The sequence below is a fragment of the Astatotilapia calliptera genome, chromosome 6 (genome assembly GCF_900246225.1).
Source record: "Astatotilapia calliptera chromosome 6, fAstCal1.2, whole genome shotgun sequence".
Taxonomy (NCBI): domain Eukaryota; kingdom Metazoa; phylum Chordata; class Actinopteri; order Cichliformes; family Cichlidae; genus Astatotilapia; species Astatotilapia calliptera.
The window spans coordinates 13,006,436-13,029,157 of NC_039307.1; the positions used below are offsets into that span (position 1 = coordinate 13,006,436).

Consider the following 22,722-nt stretch of genomic DNA (forward strand, 5'->3'; position numbering starts at 1 on the left):
TTACACACTAAATTGAACAATCCGGTTTCTTTGTTCAAGCACTCACGTACTGAATTTACAGAGCTGGACAGAAAACAAAGAGGTCTCCTGTGATTATGTCTGCATATTCGTTGTTGTTTTTTTTTTTTTTATTATTTTAAATATTGCTACTGGAAATACCAGGACTAAACTGCTGACTGATTCACATTTATACATTACATAAAGATGCAGAAACTCCATGGTTGTCTTACAGAGCCAAAAATACTCTTGGGTCTATGCATAAAAATACACATCACAGTGATTCAATGTTATATTTCTTGTCTCTCTCTAAGTTTAAACTTAAAATGTTGCTGACTCTATAAAAAGATGTCTTTGTTCTGTCCAAAGTGGTAATCAAGGAGATTCTCCTTCTTTTCCTCCCCCTCTCCCTGGTGCTGTGCATTCTTTGTTGGAGTGGTTTTCTCAGAAAATTGTCTGTCAAACTGTGTGGCGACAGTGCTTCGATGAGCTTGATGAGCTTCAGTATTCTGTGTTCACAGTGGCTCACAGTGCTCATGGAATCTCACCACTTGTATTATAAGCTTCATTTATCAGTGCAACATTGGAATATTAAAACCACCTGTCTAATATTGTGCAGCCCCCCCCCCCCCCCCCGATTATTGCAAATGAAGTGGTATTTACATAATGTCTGGCACCAGGATGTTAGGAGGTGATCACTGAGGTCATGTAGGTTGCAGGGATCGGGCCACGGTGGACTGGTCTTGATCTGTTGTACCCTGGGAATACTCGATCAAATTAGGATCTGGCAAGTTTTTGTATATTGCATGAGGTGACACTGACCTGCTGAGGCAGACATTTTGCAACATTGTGTTGTACCTTAAATTGGACATTTCAACCATTTTGTTTATTAAATGGCTAGAAATGACAGAAAATGTACAGTATCCTTCGAAGTAAGTTATCTGTGAGAGTAAATCACATTTATGTTAGTCTTCCAAATCTTCCAAAAGGCCTACTTTGAGCAAAAGAAACAATATAACTTGTTTAGCTCTCTCTTCTCTCTTTACCACACTAATCACTTTTTTACAGTAATTTATATTGACATAAAATTTACTTCAAATGGGAAAAATATCAAACCTTACTTATATTTCTTTCATGTAAGAATGTGCACAGTATGTGAGTTTGGGTGTTTACTGGCCATTCGAGAGATTAACATCAGATATGTCAGCAGTCTGATGGATATGTCACATTAACTCTAGTTTTTGTTTGTGTGTGTGGGTGTTTGTGACACCAGAAGACAAGGTATTTCATGCTAGACTCTTCCATTACCTGAGGTCAGCACTGTTACTGACAAAGTGAGAAAAATGTGTGCATGCATGTGTGTCTGTATGTGTGTGAGCAATAAACTGCACAGTGCAGGTGTGAAGAGCCACGGTGACAGTGGCTGGTCTAAACCAGGAGCTGAGTACAGCTGGTCTGGGGTCATGGGAGTTCACTCTAACCTCCCGCACACAGGAGGGTCCTAACAACCTAAAGCCTTTACCATTCACGGGCAACTGTTTGGGCATGTCCAGACAGGTGCATACCTAGCTGCTATTTTTAGATCTCTCTGTGTACTGTGATTGCAGAAAAGAAGCAACTTCTGGTTCCTACTAAGTCGACTTTTTGTGTGGAAGTTACATTCAAATAGTTTTAAGCAGTTTTCTCTTATAGAGTCCACAGTTTCCAAAGCTAAAGGCAGTGCCTCAGGTGAGGAGTGAGACCAGGAGAGTGCTCATTATATTCTTCACCATTTGCTGGGTTGTGCATCATGAAGTGGTCTCCAAGGGTGAGACTAGACTTAGGGAAAACATTCAGTGTAAACGATATTAACTGTGGTGCATGCCAGCATACCATCTTGAGCTACCTGAGAGAACATTAAAAATACAGGAGGTTTTTGGTCATAAAAACATTCTTCACCCATCATATGTCTCCTAGTGAATTCATCCTCTGTCCCAAAAAAAGTAACTCAAGTTGAGGGACCATGATTTTGTCAAAATGGAGGTGGTCCAGTACCCAGACACAAGTCTTATGGGCAGAAACGGCCCTAACCAATCTGGCGCCCTAGGCAAGATTTTAGGTGGCGCCCCCCTACATCAGCAGTGTAGTGTAATGTTGTAACAAATAATATTTCTATTAAATGAGCTTTACTTTGCATTTTAATTAACGTGGGATTATTTTTTGTATTTAGAAATAATAGTACCAACTTTTTTTTTTTTTTCAACATTTGTGGCACTGGCGTGGCGCCCCCTGATGGACGGCGCCCTTAGCATTTGCCTATATGGCCTATGCCACGGGCCGGCCCTGCTTATGGGGCATGAGAAGACTTTCATTAAAAGAACTTATAAAAAAAAAAAGATATAAAAATAGCATCCACACAGAAAATTGTTCAGAGGTGTGGAAGATGATGACCCTGAATTTCATACATATAATAATGGATTGCATTTATAAAGCACTTTTTGGGACGCCTCAAAGCACTTCCACTATTCATTCACTCTCACATTCATACACTGGTGGAGGCAAGCTACAGTTGTAGCCACAGCTGCCCTGGGGCAGACTGACAGAGGCGAGGCTGCCATATCGCGCCATCGGCCCCTCTGGCCAACACCAGTGAAGTGTAGGTGAAGTGTCTTGCCCAAGGACACAACAACCGAGACTGTCCGAGCCAGGGCTCGAACCGGCAACCTTCCGATTACAAGACAAACACCCAACTCTTGAGCCACGATATATACATATATGCTATATATATATATATATGCTATATATGCTATATATGCTATATATATATATATGCTATATATGCTATATATATATATATATATATATATATATATGCTATATATATATATTAGGGGTGCAACGATACACAAAATTCACGGTTCGGTTCGGTTCGATACTTTGGTGTCACGGTTCGATATTTTTTCGATACAAAAAATGTTCAAGCATTTTTAATTTGTCATTTATTAAAATTATAAATATATATTTTAACTCAAAAGTACAGTTTTTAAATTTAACCCTAACCCTTGTGCGTGTTTTTTATTTTGACAGCGAATGCACACCTGCGGACCACTTATGTGCAGCCCTGGTTATTTAGCTCGTCATATTGCAGCCACAGAAATTATTTTGTCCATGAAACCATAAAGCTGCACTTTCTTTTTGCCTTATAGTCTGATTTGTCATAACTTCTCCGTTTTGTGGTAAGCTTTTCTTTGGCTGTCACTTCTTCACCCTGACCTGTCTTATTTGGCTCAGCAGAACTGAAATGCTTTTACACACGCACTCACATAAGCTCAGCGATTCTCTGCGCGATCAACCTCTCACATGTTTAAGCTTGCTGCGGGAGATTTCACTTGTCATGTTTCCATAGTAAGCTAACGATTAATAAGACGATGTCAGAGGAATTGGTGCACAAATTATCATCACTCACAGATCAGTGCTGTCGCTCTCTATACACAGTTCGCACGATTGCAAAGTGAAAGCAAAAAAACAAGCGCAAATTCAAACGCGACTTCAATATGTCACATATTGACAGTGGCTCACCGATGCCAATGACATAATTACCCAGCTACATTTCTGAAAGAATGCAAAAGCATTGACATATATTTTTCCTACAATAGCCCGACGGGCAGGGAAGAGAAAGAATTTTGGTAGCCCGTCTGAAAAAAATCGCTAGCTCCGGGACGTCGGGCTAGCGATATTGCAAGCCCTGTATCTGATTGAGGAATCACTCATCTTTGGAAAAGAGAGTTTATTACAGAGAAATGGCTCTTTCCAAAATAAAAGCTATACTATCCGCTTCTTCTGGGCTATATTCTCAGCGCCATGAGGGTTAGCGCCCTAACCCTAACCCTCCACATTCTCTCGAGCTCTTCTCTGAGCCCTTGGGATTTCTCCAGCTTCTCGTGTTCCTTCTTCCTGATATTGCTGTCATTCGGAACCGCTACATCGATCACTACGGCCGTCTTCTTCTGTTTGTCTACCACCACTATGTCCGGTTGGTTACCCACCACCATTTTGTCCGTCTGTATCTGGAAGTCCCACAGGATCTTAGCTCGGTCATTCTCTCATATATATATATATATATATATATATATATATATATATATATATATATATACATATATATATATATATATATACATTTGTAATTTATTTTATCAACTTTCCTTCTGACGATGCTGTCTGTGTGGAGCGCTCAGTGAATCTGCGTTCGACTACTCCGCCTAGGCTGCACTGTCGAGCGCAGATCCACTGAGCGCTCCACACAGACAGCATAGTCAGAAGGAAGAGTGCAGGGCAAGCTAGCGAGGCAGAAGTTAAGCTCTCCTTGCAACATGGCAAACTGAACCTCCCCCACCCTCATTCAGATCTGGCGTTTGGAATTATTTTGGTTTTCATGTGACGTATGACCCTGAAGGTAAGCGCTCATGGACTAAAGTAAAACAGTATGTTGGATGTGCTATGCAATGCTCAATTACATTGGTGGGAGCTAGCGTGTTAGCGCAGTTAGCTCGTTAACGTGTTGGCTGTCTAGCCCCATGCTGTCTAGCCCCCCCAAATAATTTCTGTGGCTGCGATATGATGAGCTAAATAACCAGGGGTGCACATATGTGGTCCGCAGGTGCGCATTCGCTGTCAAAATAAAAAACACGCACAAGGGTTAGGGTTAAATTAAAAAAATGTACTTTTGAGTTAAAATATATATTTATAATTTTAATAAATGACAAATTAAAAAGGCATGAACATTTTATTTTGTATCGAAAAAATATCGAACCGTGATACCAAAGTATCGAACCGAACCGAACCGTGAATTTTGTGTATATATATATATATATATATATATATATTGTTACGTTCTGGTCCCGGCAAGTAAATAAACGTAACAAATAGTTTGCCCCACTCACTTCCCACCCACGCACAAACCCCAACAACGACACCTTTTTTAAGTATTTAAGCAGCCATTTATTTACATCAGCAGTGAGCAATGCCAAAACAATAAACAAAACTCCCTATAAAACAATCCCTAGTCTTCCCTACACCAAAATAAAAAGAAGCCAAAACAAAAGACAAGTCACTTACCTATCTATCTAACGAAAAACAGGAGAAAACTTGTTCAACAAAAGAAAACGGCTTCTCACGCCTACTAGGCTGCGACAGTGAAAGTTATACAATAAAGGAACAAAAAAGTGACCGCCACTAGTTAACTTATTTACAATTATTTACATGGCAAGGCTAGAGGTACACGTGAATACTCCAGCCTGCACTACAATAATCACACACACAACTCCGTGATCGAGTCAACGGGGTTCCCAAAAAAAACACTGCCAGGTGTCTGTCATCCGGACGTTAAGTACTGGAGGTGGTCCATCAATTATCCAATCCGAGGATAGGTAAAGACTCCACCCGGATACTTAGCAGCCACGCCTAGGTGTCCACCTTCTAGGAGAGGGAAAAAGAAAGAAAAGGGAAAATACCACCAAACACATCACTGGGTCATAACAGTTTCCCCCACCCAAAAAAAATCAAACATCCAACCCCACACAAAGATGTTTGATTTAAGCCCTAGAGAGGGCATCAGCCATAACGTTCTCTAAGCCCTTTTTATATCGGATCTCAATGTTGAAGTCCTGAAGGAGTAGGGACCAACGCATAAGGCGCTGGTTACTGTTTTGCATCCGAGATAGAAACTGGAGAGGGTTATGGTCAGAGAACACAATGGTTGGAACAGGACTAGATCCCAGGTACACTTCAAAGTGCTGCAAGGCCAATAGCAAGGCTAAGGCTTCCTTTTCAATCGTGCTGTAATGCAGTTGGTGTTTTAGAAATTTTCTAGAAAAGAAGCAGACTGGGTGGTCAATGCCATTGTCATCCTCCTGCACGAGCACTGCACCTGCCCCCAAAACACTGGCGTCCACCTCAAGCTTGAACGGATGTGTAAAATCAGGGGCGGCCAACACCGGAGCACTACAAAGGAGAGCTTTAGCAGCTTCGAAAGCGAACTGACATTTCTCTGTCCACACAAATGGCGATTTTGGACTGGCAAGACTGGTTAACGGGGCTACTACCTCAGAGAAGTTTTTGCAGAACCCACGGTAATAACCTACCATGCCCAAAAAACGCCGCAGCTCCCGGCGAGTCTGTGGAACTGGAAAGTCTACTATTGCCTGCACTTTCACAGCAACAGGGAGGACTCTACCTTGTCCTACTTGTTTCCCTAGATAAGTTACAACCGCCTTTCCAAATTCACACTTAGCCAGATTCAGTGTCAGAGAGGCATCATGCAACCGGTCAAATATTTCCCTGAGAATCTTGAGGTGTTCAGTCCAGGTGGAGGAATAGGCCACTATATCATCCAGATACACTTCGCAATTTACGACTCCCTGTAACACAGTGTTCATCAGTCGTTGAAATGTGGCGGGGGCATTTCTCAACCCGAACGGCATGACGGTATATTGCAAAAAATGATCGGGTGTAACAAAGGCACTGATTTCTGATGCGCGTTGAGTTAAGGGGACCTGCCAGTACCCTTTTAAGAGGTCAAGTTTGGTTACAAAGTTTGCCGAACCCACACGATCGACCAGATCATCCATACGTGGGAGAGGAAACGAATCGGGTTTCGTAACAGCATTTACTTTTCGGAAATCATTACAGAAACGGGGAGTTTGATCGGATTTTGGAACGAGAAGTGATGGTGAGCTCCAAGAGCTATTACTGGGGAAAGCAAAACCGTGGTCAAGAAGATACTGGACTTCTTGCTGCATAATGGCCCGCTTAGTGGGATTTACCCGGTATGCATGCTGCTTTATGGGCTTATGGTCACCCACATCAATATCATGACTTAATACATGCGTTTGAGTGGGGATGTCACCGAAAAGAGCAGAGTAGTTTGTAATGAGCTCACGGACATCAGACTTAGCGGGATCAGACAGGGGCGCCAAATAGGCATCCAAGTCAGCCAAGATTTCAGAGTTCCCAAGACGCGCACCCGAAACAGAGGTGTGCCTGTCATCCAACCCGTCATCGCCGGGACTATACAAGGGTGGAGAAACGGATACCGACACAATAGGTGACACAACAGGTGCCAAACTAGAGCGGTCACGATCAATGTATTCCTTTAGCATGTTGATGTGACAAACGCGACTTTTCCTCTTACGATCAGGGGTTAACACCACATAGTCCGTCTCACTTAGTTTGCACTCAATGACATACGGACCGGAAAACTTTGCTTGCAGGGAAGAACCAACAACCGGCAAGAAAGCCAACACACGGTCACCTGACTGGAACATCCGTACTACAGACTTCTTATCAAAATGTGTTTTCATTCTAACCTGAGCCTTTGCCAGCATGTCACGAGCCAAAGCACAGGCATTATGTAGCCTCTCCTTAAACAAACTAACATAGTCCAGAATATTTTCTTTCGGCCGATGACTATCTGAGAGAAATTTCTCTTTCAGGAGACGTAACGGACCGCGCACCGTGTGGCCAAAAACCAAATCAGCTGGACTGAACCCCAAAGACTCCTGACATGTCTCCCTGACGGCAAACAACAGTAGTGGCACCCCCTCATCCCACTCACGGCCAGACTCCGTGCAAAATTTGCGGAGCATGTTTTTTAGGGTTTGATGGAACCTTTCTAATGCACCCTGACTCTCCGGGTGGTATGCGCTTGAAGTGTGATGAGTGACTCCGAGCTCTGTCATGACCTGGGCAAAGATTTTAGACATAAAGTTTGTGCCCTGATCAGTTTGGATGCGTTTAGGCAACCCGAAAGTGGAAAAAAACTTAACTAATGCTTTCACAATCCCACGGGTTTTTAATGAGCGTAGTGGAATGGCCTCCGGATAACGAGTGGTAATACACATCATGGTAAGTAGGTATTGATTTCCGGACTGTGTTTTAGGAAGAGGACCCACACAGTCAACAATGACATGTTCAAAAGGTTCCCCAACAACCGGGATGGGTTGTAGCGGAGCAGCGGGAATCGCCTGATTTGGTTTACCGGCAAGCTGACACGTGTGACACGAGCGGCAGAATCTTACCACATCAGATTTGAGACCAGGCCAAAAGAAATAACGGAGGACACGGTTATATGTTTTTGTGATTCCCAAATGACCGGACATAATGTGGTCATGTGCCAAGCTTAGGACCTGGGGACGAAGCGACTGCGGAACAACAATCTGCTGCACTCCCTCATGGGTGCAGCCAGAACTGGGAGTCCAGTAGCGCATCAGCACCCCATCCTCAATAAGGTAGGACGCAGATCTCCCACTCTTAGGCTCGGTCACATACGCCCAACAAGATGACAAGCTCTCATCATTTTTTTGAATTTCTATAAGCTTGTCTTTATCTACTGACAGAGTCATAGTCTCCTCATCCGGCTGAAGTGATACAGAGACAGGGGTACCTTCACAGGCGGGTTGCAAACTCAGTGTGTCTAAAGCGCTTAAGAAAAAGTCGCTAAGACCCACCACGTCACCCTGTTTGCGTGCCTGCGCACGTGTCACAGCACACACGGGGAACAAAGGAACAGCATTTGATGTAGCACAAGCGAAACCACTATTATCTGTAAGTGGTATATCAACTACTTCTGGCGACGGAAAAACTGTGCAGCCAGCTAGATCGTTTCCCAAAATGATGTCAATACCTGCCACCGGTAACTGGGGTCGCACCCCAAGCTTAACCTCACCAGACAAAAACTGAGACGAAAGCTGCACCAAATGTAAAGGAACCCGTATTACACACATCCTAACTCCCCAGGCTAACACATCAGCCCCACAATAGGATTGAGCTGAAAACGGTAAAACCCCCTCACGAATGAGCGACTGTTTCGCACCAGTGTCTCGCAAAATACTGACAGGAGCCCGCCGATCTTCCCCTATCAAGGAAACAAAACCGTGTGACACAAATGGCTTAAACTCCTCATCTACCTTATCATTTTCGGGTACCATCACCTCCCCCAAAGGAGGAGGGTTTATCTGTAGAAGGTTTATTGGGGAAGCAGATGCACCCTTCCTGGTCATTTCTTTTCTTTTCAGAGCAGGGCAAACCGCAATAAGGTGTCCCTGCTCATGGCAAAAAAAACACACGCGGTTCTCAACGGATGAGGGGATGGCACGGCGGGTGCCCCTTGGAGACCATCGGGGCGGGCCACCGGAAGACGAAAAACTGTGAGCAGGAGCCGAAAACATCACTTTATGTGTCAACACAAACTCATCAGCCCGTATAGCAGCAGCGGCGAGAGTCGTAACCTTCTGTTCGTTTAAGTAGGTTACCACAGTGTCTGGTAGTTGATTTTTAAACTCTTCTAACGTCACCAACTCACGCAGGTCTTCCAAGGTTTTTACTTCTGTAGCATGACACCACTTATCAAACAGAGTTTTCTTTTCTCTGGCAAACTCCACATAGGTCTGGTTGGCGGATTTTTTCCCATCCCTAAATCTCTGCCTGTAAGCCTCTGGCACAAGCTCGTAAGCGCGTAGGACAGCAGCCTTCACCGTATCATAGTCAAAACTGTCCTCCAGAGAAAGAGCGGTGCATACCTCTTGAGCTTTCCCCACCAATCTACATTGGAGTAAAAGAGACCACACATCCTTTGGCCAGTGCAGCGCACCTGCGATACGTTCAAACACTGTGAAATACGAGTCCACCTCAGTTTCCCGAAACGCCGGCACCATTTTGATGTGTTTACTCACATCAAAGCCACCACCTGGCATCGGGGCCGGTGGCTGCGGAGATGGCGACTGCGGGGATGATGACCCCGGGGAGGGTACCTGCGGGGATGATGACTCCGGGGAGGGTACCTGCGGGGATGGTGACTGCGGGGCTAACCGAGGTACAGGAGGGCTGGCAGACACAGAGGCTCCCCTCTCTACCTCCAGAGCCCTGATCCTCAAGTGCATAGCGTCCACCTCCAACTGCTGTTTCTTTAGCTCCACCTCCTTAATGCGCAGCGTTAACTGCAGCTCCTCCACAGAAGGGCTAGGCGGAACAGGGAGATTTTTCAGTGGGGCAGAAACACCAGCAACAGCCCCCAGCTCAACCCCCCCTGCAGGACCCGGCTCACCAAACAACCCCCTGTCCGTCAACTGGACACACAGGAGCTCCCTAAGCTCTTTCTTCTTCGCAGTCAACGGCACAGTCACATCAAAGAATTCAGCAACAAGCAAGAGGTCAGCCTTTTTACACCTGTCCAACTTCTCCGCAGACGGGCTCAGAGTGAAGTCCTCCAACTTAAACTCCATCCTAACACACACACCCCCCCACACAAGAAAAAACCGCCAACCAAGAAAACAAGCCACAAAAAGAACCACCAAAGGGACGAGCCCCCAATATGTTACGTTCTGGTCCCGGCAAGTAAATAAACGTAACAAATAGTTTGCCCCACTCACTTCCCACCCACGCACAAACCCCAACAACGACACCTTTTTTAAGTATTTAAGCAGCCATTTATTTACATCAGCAGTGAGCAATGCCAAAACAATAAACAAAACTCCCTATAAAACAATCCCTAGTCTTCCCTACACCAAAATAAAAAGAAGCCAAAACAAAAGACAAGTCACTTACCTATCTATCTAACGAAAAACAGGAGAAAACTTGTTCAACAAAAGAAAACGGCTTCTCACGCCTACTAGGCTGCGACAGTGAAAGTTATGCAATAAAGGAACAAAAAAGTGACCGCCACTGGTTAACTTATTTACAATTATTTACATGGCAAGGCTAGAGGTACACGTGAATACTCCAGCCTGCACTACAATAATCACACACACAACTCCGTGATCGAGTCAACGGGGTTCCCAAAAAAAACACTGCCAGGTGTCTGTCATCCGGACGTTAAGTACTGGAGGTGGTCCATCAATTATCCAATCCGAGGATAGGTAAAGACTCCACCCGGATACTTAGCAGCCACGCCTAGGTGTCCACCTTCTAGGAGAGGGAAAAAGAAAGAAAAGGGAAAATACCACCAAACACATCACTGGGTCATAACAATATATATATATATATATATATATATATATATATATATGCCACACTTTAACAGCCACACATCAAGCTTCACACACTTGTCTTTGTCAGCCCATCATCCGCTCCCTTCCATTTCATGAGATGGTGAAATACACACCTCTCCAAGTCCCAAAGGACCCCAGAGTCTGCCAATAGGAGAGAGAGGCTGAGAATGGATGATGGGACGATATTTAAACGACACGAACACATACTTCCTCCTTTCACTCCCTCTCCTTCCTTTTCCCGTCTTCTTCGATACATCACTCACCATCTCCTCTGCTTGCCTCTCTCACTCAAACCTCCCTTTGTTTCCATCGCTCGTCTCTCTTTACCACACTAATCACTCAGATTAGTTTTTTTTCCTTTGGTAAAGAAATTAAGCTTTCAATATCAAGTCTAGTATGAAACACACATACACACACACGCACATCTGATCAACATAAACTGCAATGCAGCTGTGACAGCAAAGACCAATCCATCCACTAATTGAGATCATGTGCCTATTGCTCTGTTTGCCTGAAGGAAATGACAAACATTCTGCTAAACAGCACTGACTAAAAGCTTCAGACAGAGAATGCTTTCCACTCTTTCTCGTCCCTTTAATCTAATTTGGCATAGAACAACACATCTTTATTTACATATAAGCACTGGTACCTCATTTTCAATGAGGTAAGTCTAATTTTCCTTTAGTTGAAGTAATTGAAGTAAACATTTTGAAATAATTTGCCAATAATAAAGATTTTTTAGACAAAAAATGAAGGCATAAACATTTAAAGGACCCAATGCTTACTGCACATCAGATCTTCTGAAACTGTCTTGCATCTCAGTAACTCATTGTGGAGATGTGAGCATGATTGGTTAAACATTTTTCTTGGTAGGCAGCTAGTATACATATCTTGAAAATGAAAGCAATCTCAAGTCAATGAAGATGCTTGCTCAAATGTTTACTCTGGAATTCATGCTGAAACAGTGTACAGCGCACATTCATGAAAGGGTGACGTTAAGGCCCAAAATCTCAACTTAGTTTTGTAGTGAGTATTCCCATACAAAGAAAAGATGGAATGCAGATAAAATACTGAAGTCAGGGCTCATAAACAGGAAAATGTGCATCAACATTTAATTATATCGCATCATATGAGACTTTATAAACTAATTTTCCAAGTCTGACTATGTTAGATCCACTTCAAAGAAAGTTTCAGTAACACCCATGAACAGTCGTCAACTCTGGCAAAAACGGCAGCACTTACTGAAAACTCACAATATCCTCAACAACTCAACTCAGTATCACCATCATCAAAGAGTAAATAAACATTTACACTCTGCACTGTGCATGGTAATAATAAAGGTAAGCAGAGGAGTAATTAATTCAGATGAATGCCACCCAGAGCATTTGTGGTGACTAGGAGGTAAAAATATAAATTACTGCAAAATATCTTATTGACACAGGCCCATTTTTAAATTCCTGATTCATTGCTAAGTATTGATATTCAAGTATGTTAAAATATAGTATGTACAAAAATGCTTTTATCCAAAAGACAGTATTAGAAACTTTCAGTCACAGGCCTTTAAGGAGAAATGTGGAGTGCCTGGCTGGGATCTTGGTGGGTTTCAGGGGGTTAAAGTAAATTGGCTGAGTTTACAGCAAAATTAAGCCATTAACGGGAGTCACGTCAGCCCAGAATACGACAATCAAAGCTGATGACCCTGACCTGTAGTCATTGCTGTCTTTGTCTGTCTGTTCCCTTAGTTTTATGAGATACATGAGCTAGAATTGTTTTGGCCTCTTTTATACCCTGTCGTATTTTTTTGTTTCAAACTATTTATGTAGCTATAACCACATTGCTAATTAATGATGGCGATTTTTATAGATTTTCCAATTGTTGTTTTAAAACCTTTTGTGACACTGATCTGAGAAGTACCACAAGAATACGATTTTATTTTATGACCCCACTGATTGGCAGCCAATCAGGACTTAAAAACAATAAAAGCCCACTGCACTCACTGCCAGTAAAATTTTTATCAGCATAAAAGCTGTGTGTGTGTGTGTGTGTGTGTGTGTGTGTGTGTGTGTGTGTGTATGAATGCTGAAACACACTGCAGACCTCTGACAGTTTTATAGTTATTCATAGACTATTTATCGCTTCGGTGTGGTGAAAGAATAAAGCTTCTGCACAAAGTTACACATAAATGTTTCAACTCAGGAGTTTCAACCACACTATAAAAACGAATTCTGCTGTTTTAACATACACACTTAGCAAAACTGGACAATGGTTTTGTAAGGCCAAAGTTGAAATGCAATTCTCAGTGTTGTAAAATCGCATCTGGTTTATGGCTTAATGTTGTAGCAGAAGTATTTTAATAATTTACGCACATATTAAAAGGGGTCATTATGGAAGCACACAAGGCAACACATTACAAATTACATTATGCTTAGCCAAAAAGAATAAGCAGGTAAAAAAGAAAACACTCACTCTACACAGTGCACACTCTAAGACACACACATGCACACAAACACACCACGCTCAAGTCCAGACAGGAATTAGGCAGGCTGATTGGTGAGTGACAACTGAAATTGAATTTCTCTGCTGTGAAGGCCCAAAGGACTCAGGGGAGAACATAAACACAATCACATGTGAGTATCGGTACACACAGGCATGAAAAGTCACACACACGTCAGACATATACACACGTCAGCATGAACAATTGCTGAATAATTGCTGGCACACACACAAATACACGCACATATTCTTTCTCCCTCAGCTTCGCTTTCTCTCTTGTTCTCTTTCTCTTGAACAAATACAAACACACACACACATATAAACTTATATCCCCACCAGTCCCTGCTCTCCAATTTACTGCCAAAGCTGTCTCTTCAAAAGCAAATCTCTTTTTTTTTTCTCTTCCCAAAACATCACAATGGCAATCACATCTGGCAGCTCCAAACAAAACAACAAGTTTGAGAAAGGCCATCATTATACTGTGGCCAGCTAGATGTGATTTGAATTGTGATGATGAAAATGACAATCACTGGGCCACACATGATGCCAACTCCCACTAGCCAAATTTGGAAGAGAAATTTAGGAATTATGAAGGGAAATTTAGTTGTGCATTGGTGTTTCTGAGCTTGTAAGTTAAAGAGTTTCTATTCTTATGGCATATGCCTTATAAAATAATAGCAGATAACTGTGCTTGCAAAATCAGTCAACATAATACACCCCAGAGAATCTTCTGCTAACATCCACTGACAGATACCACAAGATACCTGCAGAGCCCCTTTGTCACAAAGGGGACCTATGTAAGAATAAACCAGTGATTTCAAAGTTGTGGCTGAATGGTATATATTAGCTACCTCTGAACTTACTTTGCTGTGATTACAATGATACAGTACAGGCACATTATTTACATGATGAAAATAGTGTTGTTGTTTTTTTACTTCTTTAGCAAAGTTTCAATAATTTATCGCAAACATTTGATTTTAATGGAATTTTTAAAGCCATTGTATTTGAATTGCTCACTAATACAGTAACTGCACTACATGCAGCTTTTTTTTGGAATACAATGGAGGCTCCCTGGTAAGCACAGCATGAACACTTTTTAAAGTACACTTTGTGCCAGATTGCAGCTAAATTACTAAAAACTCATATTGCCAAATTTCTCTGCTGGCAGACTTAATTTGTCACACAGCTGTGCTCCAGTAAATATAAATACACATCTTCAAATAAGCAAAGAACTATGATGGAGAATTGCATCACTTATAAATTCAGTCTTTTTCTATTTAGCTATTCGCACCATGATTTGAGGTCTAAATCATGCACTGCGCATTTTAAGCAATATACTTGATGGTTGCATTTTTCTGTAAACAAGTTATAGTCATCAAGAAAAAGGGTGCTGCGTGACCATGTTGCTGCTTATTTTTTCAATTATTCATTGATTTCATAAACTAACAAACTACTCCTCTCAGATAAGTCGATCCATATCTCTGAACCAGCTGAAGACTCAGAGCTGGCTGTTAGAAGGGAAATTAGTAAATCATAAGAAATTCCAAAAAAATATTCAGATTTCTCCAGTGAGCAACAATCCTCTCCTGGAATTTTTAGAAGGCGAAATTCTACACTGTTCACTCTTTTATGCACTATAATGTTTTTTTTTTTTTTTGGAGGAAATTAGTAAGCGCCCGAGGTCTTCTGCTTCAAAACTGCAGTCAATACTAATACTTCACAGTCTAAACTATAACTTTGCTCTGCTCCAACTCATCTGTTGATCTCTATCTCTAAACCAACTGAAGAAACAGGCTTAAAGCTGGCAGGGAAATCATGCAGCTATTACACTGGCACTTCATAGTCTAAATTGCTAATTGTAACTTTCCTCTGCTCCAGTTGCTACCACCCTTTTTTTTCTGAGTAAATTCCCACCATTGCTTGCTTTCTCTTTCTCCATAGGTCAATCACAAACTCACTAAACTTACTTTTCTGTGAAAGAAACGTGCAGCAGCCAGCAGTGGGTTAACAAGTAACACGTTAATATGTCTTCTTTCTGACATGAGATTCATGTTTACTGTGACAGTTTTAAAAAGATAAAATAATATAATACTGTGTATAAGGTGTGTTGCTCCATCTCCTGTTATTTATTTAAACAGATCCTAATGTGGTATACAGTCACTATGTTTTAGTCTGGATGCTAGATAAACCCATGTCTGATTTATTTATCTATCACAGATATAAGTAACTCCTTTCCAATATTACGTCTGTGTCTTCTTGACTTAGCATTTCGCTTATTGCTTTTTGCTAAAATCTGACCTGAACTACTTTCAGGCTGGAATGTGTTAGTGTATACTTTGGTAACAAGTTTTTGCACCAGTGACTGAATGTCAGACTATATGTCAGCTCATCCACCACCCACCTCCCTCCATGAGACACTGAAATAGCCATGCTGCAGGCCCTGAAGAATCGTCCATTTAAAATAGAAAAATTAATTATTGTCTTTCTGCAGCAGCAAAAACAACATCATGTGTATCATATGCATCATTCATAGACATAGCTGATAATTGGTGCCACATATAAACAATACATAACATAGATGGCTTTTAGTACAATTAACCACCTGAGTCGAGTTTACTGAATAGCTTCCTTAGCACCCACCTATCACATAACACCAGTCACACCTCTAACAGGCAGTTTGAACGAACTACTTTTTTACAAGACTATAAATGTATTTATTTTGATATATAGAATTCTTTGAGGATTGTCTGTGAAAAATATTTGTATCTGCCTCTGTTATTTTCACACAAACGGCATGGCCTATGCCATATCTTCATCTCTTTTATACTTCTTGCTTGCTGTGTCTTCCCTGAGGCATTTACCCATCCACCTCTCGGACCCTTTTTCTCCCATCTTAATATTCTGAAGTTGCTTACTGAAACATAAGGCATTATGTGGAAAGACTTTACTAGAGGTTTACAGGGGTCAAATTCTGCCTCATTCACATTCTACTATCACAGTGTAGGTTCTTAGGCCCCGGGGCAATAATGGATATTGCATGTGTGTATGATGTAAGCCTTAGAAAGTGTTTACAAAGCAGGACATGAGCCTTGGTGTGTATATATTAACAGGATTAATAAAACACACAAAAAATAAGGACACAGTTAAAATTACAGTGATGATGGAACAGAGGAGCAAAGTCTAATACCACCTATACTGAATACACAATGAAGAAAAACAGGTTTGGGGATGAGCCTTCAATGTCTTTGTTGATTCTCCTGGATTACTTTATTGTGTCCTCCCACAGTGAACATGAATCTAGAGTTTATAGTTTCAATGTCAGCCACTATGCAGGTATTTGCTTAGGTCCAAGAGATGTGGACAAAGATATGAACAATGTGTTCATGTGAACGACAATGAAGTGGAATCAGTAACCGTAATAATATATGTTTGACTAAACAAACTTCATATAGAGTGAAGACAACTGATTAAGATTTAATTTGAAGAAAGAACCCTCCCCCCAAACACACACACACACACACACACACACACACACACACACACACACACACACACACACACACACACACACACACACACATAAATTATCATCACTCCCATGTTCCATTACATTACAGAAGCCCTTTTAAATGCACTCTCTCAGATTTTTCACATAAACCCCCACATAAACACAAGCCCATATAACATCCTGGCACTTTAATGATATAAACACACACACGCGCTTCTTACCGGAGTGAAGTTCATGACTTTGAGAATCCAGATGGTCAGTGCCAGGTTGACAATCATGGTGACGAGGAGGAGGAGGATGAAAAAGTACAAGCATCTCTTTCTCCAGCCATAGATTCCCACTGCTGGATAAACCTGCGCACCACAAACTGAAGCCCCTCTCTGGTGGAGGGGGTTGGGCTGTGCTGCAAGGATATACTGCTCCTGGGTCATCTGAGGGAGACACAAATATAATGTTACATGTAAGATGTAACATTTTTTTTGAGAAATTTCTCTCATTCTTCAATTTTATTTGAAGAATATCTATATACTGACATTTTTTTTAAGAAATGGAAATGCAGAGGGTTTATTATCCCTGTTTGTCAGCTGTAGATGCCCTAGTAAAATACTGAACATATGTTGTCTATTATTGTGAATGTTTGTATTCATTTAGTTATACAAGGATGATAAACAAATGTGGAGAAATGTTATGACTGTGAAGAAACAAATTCAAAAACAAGCAATTAATGGAATCTTATTTCTCCCTTTCAGTCAGTGTTGTGGCCATTTTAAGGCATAGGTAAGCCTGTACCAGATGCCTCCAGTTGGAGGAACACTGTTAATGTACAATCGGTATTAGCTATTACACCATATAACTGTGATTTGTCTTTTATTTGCAGGTGTGTACTAAAATACAGTCAGATCTAGCCAACGCATAAGATAAATGGTCTCTACATTTTGCATCCAAAATAAGAGTTTTTGGAGCTGATCCACAGGCGCTAGATCCGGGCCAATCTCATACTGCAGCTCATTAAAAAGAAAACTAGAAATAAGTTACCCTGAGATGTGGATACATCAAAAAAAACAACAAAAAACTCCAGCATTAGACCTTATCATAATAAAACTCAATGATAACTTGGAAATGACTAAAAGAAAGTCTTAGTCGTTATTAGGAAGTGTTACATTAAAAAGTTGTGTAGGGCATCAAATTGTTCAGAAATGTCTCTGTATGCAGCATAAGCAACAACAGGAAGAGGAGAGGCTAAACTTTCAGCGTTTTGGAGGAAGGAAGAACAGAAAATACAAAAAACATAAGATAGCAAAAAAGAGGAAGAATGGAAGCATTTTAGAGTTTTGAGAGTGAGATAACAGGAGAGAGAAAGAGTAAGACCAAAGCATGATAAAAATGAGATAGAGGTGGAGCTGTAAAGTGGAAAGATAGCACAGCATTGAGTACTGAGAGATAGGAAGGGAGGCTGGAGAAAGAGAGAGAGGGCAGATAAGATGGTAGAGGAGGACAGAGTCCATTAGTTGTAGTGCAGCAATTGGAGTCATTGGTGGCAAGAGATATGGACACTGGCTGCAAGGCACTATTATCTCTGTCCATCTGACTCCCTAACTCTCTTTCACTCTTTTACCCCACTCGCTATACCTCAGATTCCCTCTTGGTTCCTTCATGCTTTCTCCCTAATTCACCTCCTATCTCACTTTTGCACATCTCTCTCTTCCTCTTTATCAGTCTCTCTCTTTACGTACACACGACACAAACACACACATACACACACAAACACACATTAAGTCTTTATTTGCTGAGACTGCATGACCTTAACACCTCAGTGACTGTTGATTTTTCTTCCCCCCTGCAATGCCTTTTCTCTATATAGTCTCACATGATGATACCCAACAAGCCTTGATGATAAACAAAAAATGCTGACTTTTGCCTTAGCCTGCAGAAAAAAAAGAAAAAAAGAAATGCAGGCTTTGCTTGTCTAAGTTTTATTGTTTCATTTTGGGGAGAGGAGCGTCTAAAACAACTATCAGCTTGTGATTGGTGTCTCCACAGGGGTCCTGTTTCTTATACGTAAGAGGCAAACCCCAAGGTCTGCTTGAGTTATTCATGCCATGACAGTGTATAAACACCATGGAAGTCTAAAAAAAACATTAACAAGCTTTTAAAGCTAACAGCTTAACCTTGAGGAGGATTGATAGTGGGGCCTCAGCTCCTCTGTCTCCTTAAGGCTAGGGCTGTCTGACCCATGAGTTTTAGCACTGAAAATAATGTAATAATGTAAAAAATGACTCTTTAATATTTATGAGTCAGAATAACAACATGTTGTGGCTGAAGATTTACTTTGATGTCTTGGGAAACAGCACTGTTTTCTTCCTCTTTCCATTAAGGATTAAACTCCAGTTCTTAGATGGTCTTGCCCCTCAAACTGATGAAGATTACTAAGTATAAGATGAGGCATAAGATAAATTTTAATTTAAATTATTCATTACATAGTATTTTTTATTGGATTCAGTTAAATCCAGTGTATCCAGTGTACCAAGCAACAAATACAAAGAGGACACAGGAAAAATATCTTCAGAATGTTTTTTTTTAACCCCAAAAAGTTTAAAAAGATAAAATTCTAAATATAATAATCGGGCCCATAAAAGAGGTCAACTAAATATAACGCTACTCAAAAGTAACTTCCAGAAACCTAATCACACAAAGTAGACACGACCTAACTTACAAACTGACCTAAACACAAAGACACAGGAGGGTAACCTTTATAGTGGTTTGACCAAACCATTTACACACAATAGACATTATCAAGACATCACATATTTGGAAAAGTGCTCCGACGTTTTCGGAGAGCTGGCGAGGACACCGGACTCCCAGCACATCGTTTTCAGACTGTCTTTTGCTAATCAGATGAAACATGATATATAAGTCACTTAGATAACTTAAAAATGTTATTGTTTGGCTTTTTTCAGTGTTTTATTTGTTCCTGAGTAAATCGGTGTGGCTGAGATTAAAGTTATAGTTTTCACACAGTTGTACAGACGTCAAAAAGAAAACAGATTGAACAGAAGTGTGGGATGGTAGGGAATTTACTCCAGTGTCCAGTTATACTTTACATAGCAAGGAGCAGACGGCTGAGTTTATTAAATTCCACCGAGACTGCTTGTGACGCAAATCTGAAGGCTAGACCATCCCATTTCACAGCTTTGCACTTCCAGCCTTCTCGGTCTTCGGAGGACCCGGCCTTCGCAGTCTACATGGGCCGGGATGCGGAAGGATGCAGCCCCTGAACTCATACACAGCTATTGTGTTTCCAAAGTCCTCAGCCCTTGGCCAGAATTTTAGGATATCAGTAGAACTTTTTAACCAAACCAATATTAACTAATCTAATCCAAAATCTTACTCTAATTAACTATAATCTAATAGCGTCATCACACGGCAGTATTACTGTGCTTTCCTTTACATGGCAGGAACCCTTTTCCAACTAAATTAACAAAAATACTGGATGAATAAACTGTGACAAGAGAAAACAGAAGTACATCAATATGAGGCAGAATTGTGCCCAAGACTGAGTCAAGAGCAGATCAACATTACCATTAGCATCTGTAGCAATCATGTCAGTTTTAAGGCCAATATTTGTTTAAATGGAGGAAGAAAAAAACACTTTTGAATACCAGATTTAAATGAGGTGATGAAAGGATGTGATAGATATTGCAATCTGCTTTTTTTTGGCAAAAGAAAAGCTGAGGCTACTTTAGATGTGCATAAAAAAACAAGCATTCAACCTTCTATCAAAATGTAACCCAACTGATTTATATCCAAGCGTAATTTGGGTATGCAACACATATTAATGCCAAGTGCAATGAGGTCTTAATATCTGTCAAATGGGCTAATGGATTACAATATTTTTTGCCTTTTCACAGTGAAAAGAAATCTCCTGCAACAGACACAGCAGTTTCAGCTATTTCTCTTTTTGGGTGCATCTGTTCAGTGTGTGCAGACACAATGCATATGAATCAATAGCACAGCATCGCTGTAGAATAGGACAGAGAAATGGGCTGCTGATGATTTTATCTCTGAATTCAGAGTCCACACTTAATCGATAGCACACCGTGTGTAGCTCTGTGCTGATATGTGTGTACTGAACTTTAATGAAGTCTGTACTGACCAAGAGTGCTTATCGTTTTTCTCCATGCATGCATCAAGAATGGGAATCAATAGATATTCTTGTTCGTCGATGTGTATATATCATCTTTGCATGTTTCACTGGGGCCACACTGTCACTTGGTAAAATGAACATCAGATGTGTTTTTGTTTTTTCTTAAATTCCACAGGTGGCAGTCAGATGCATAATGTCACTGCTTAATTGCGTGTGGTCAGTTTTGTGACTGTGCCATTTGTCACTGTGTATTTTCCTGTGAACACCCCACATTACACTCTTTCACTGACACACTCATTGTCTTGCAAGTGTATTTATGTCTCATTTCACTCAGAGATATCCAAGGTTATCAGTCTAACTCGGCAGTCTGACAAAATATTGTCTGTCCGCCCACTAGGCCCTTTGCTACAGAAAAGCCAAAAGAAAAACAAATTGTTGCTTAATCTTTTCTTTTTTTTATTATTCTCCTGTTCACCTCTCCTTCACTTATCTCTTTCAGTTATCCTTGCTAACGCACATTTCCTTTCTTATCAAGTAACATAAATTGAGCAAAATAACATAAAATAAGCTTGTGCTAAACTATTTTTTATTTTCCTTTTTAGCAGATTATTTTAAATTTTCCTTCTTTTCTTCCTCACTGCATTTTTTCTTCTATTTTCGTTGTTGCTAATCAATCAATTTTGTTCTCCCCTTTCTCCCCCTCACATCTTCTGCCCTACACTCGTCCCTTCTTCTCTTCTAATGCATTTTGTAGATTGAACTGACAAGAGAGCCATCAATCAATCCTATAGTGTACCACAGCCTAGAGGCCTTGCACTGTGTGACCTAACTTTATTAATATCATAATGCCATGACAGCTGTAAAAACAAGAGGCACTATAGCTATATTGCAAGTGATACCATTATAGCTCACTATCAGCTCCATAACAGTGATTTCTTTCAATTCAGTTAGTCTGCTTCATTTTCTCTGTTGTATGTGTTGTAGAGGTGCGTAAACAACACTTTGACTTTTACAATTGACAAATATTCAAAAATATAAGTTCAACTATAGAAATTAGAGGTTGCACACTTATGAACAAAACTGCCAGCATGATGAGGTTGGTGTGGATGTGGTGTATATGACAAACCTAAGTACATACTACGATAGCGCCATCATATTATCTATCTTTTTAAGCAAGAGAAGACAAAATACGAGAAAAAGCTGATAGGAGATGACACGTGGATATGAACAGTGGGGAGAAGAGACGACAAATGAGAAAAATGAACAGGAGAAAAATATGATTGTGATCCATCCATGTGACATCTCCACCCCCACAACCTCCCAGAAGAAGCAGCCCAAAATGAACAACATTAGTTTACAAAAAGCTAATAATGAGAATTAGAGGACAGGAGATAGTACTAGAAAAAAATCTTTCCATTATATTGTAGTTCATCTTTCAAGCAGTGACATTTTGCATAAAAAGAGACATTCAAAATCCATTATGACATGAGAAATCGCAAATTTGTCTTCATATGGAGGTCTTGTGGGTTCCTTGCAGATACCAGATTATAGTTCAG

The 22,722-nt window shown here is 40.9% G+C and overlaps 2 protein-coding genes across 2 annotated transcripts in view; both read right to left on the reverse strand.

The window, feature by feature from the left end:
* Positions 1-22,722, reverse strand: part of LOC113023928 (zeta-sarcoglycan-like) — a 391,227-nt gene that overhangs the window by 165,440 nt on the left and 203,065 nt on the right. Inside the window, exon 2 of the mRNA XM_026170405.1 lies at positions 17,244-17,453. Within this exon, the coding sequence (XP_026026190.1) occupies positions 17,244-17,453 (210 nt within the window). The remainder of the gene's footprint in view (positions 1-17,243; positions 17,454-22,722) is intronic.
* LOC113023924 (uncharacterized) lies at positions 4,869-10,986 on the reverse strand. Its single transcript, XM_026170399.1, has 2 exons — positions 9,786-10,986; positions 4,869-9,755 (listed from the first exon to the last, which is right to left on the reverse strand). The coding sequence occupies exons 1-2, from the start codon at positions 10,254-10,256 to the stop codon at positions 5,571-5,573; spliced, it is 4,656 nt and encodes a 1,551-aa protein (XP_026026184.1). The 5' UTR covers positions 10,257-10,986; the 3' UTR covers positions 4,869-5,570.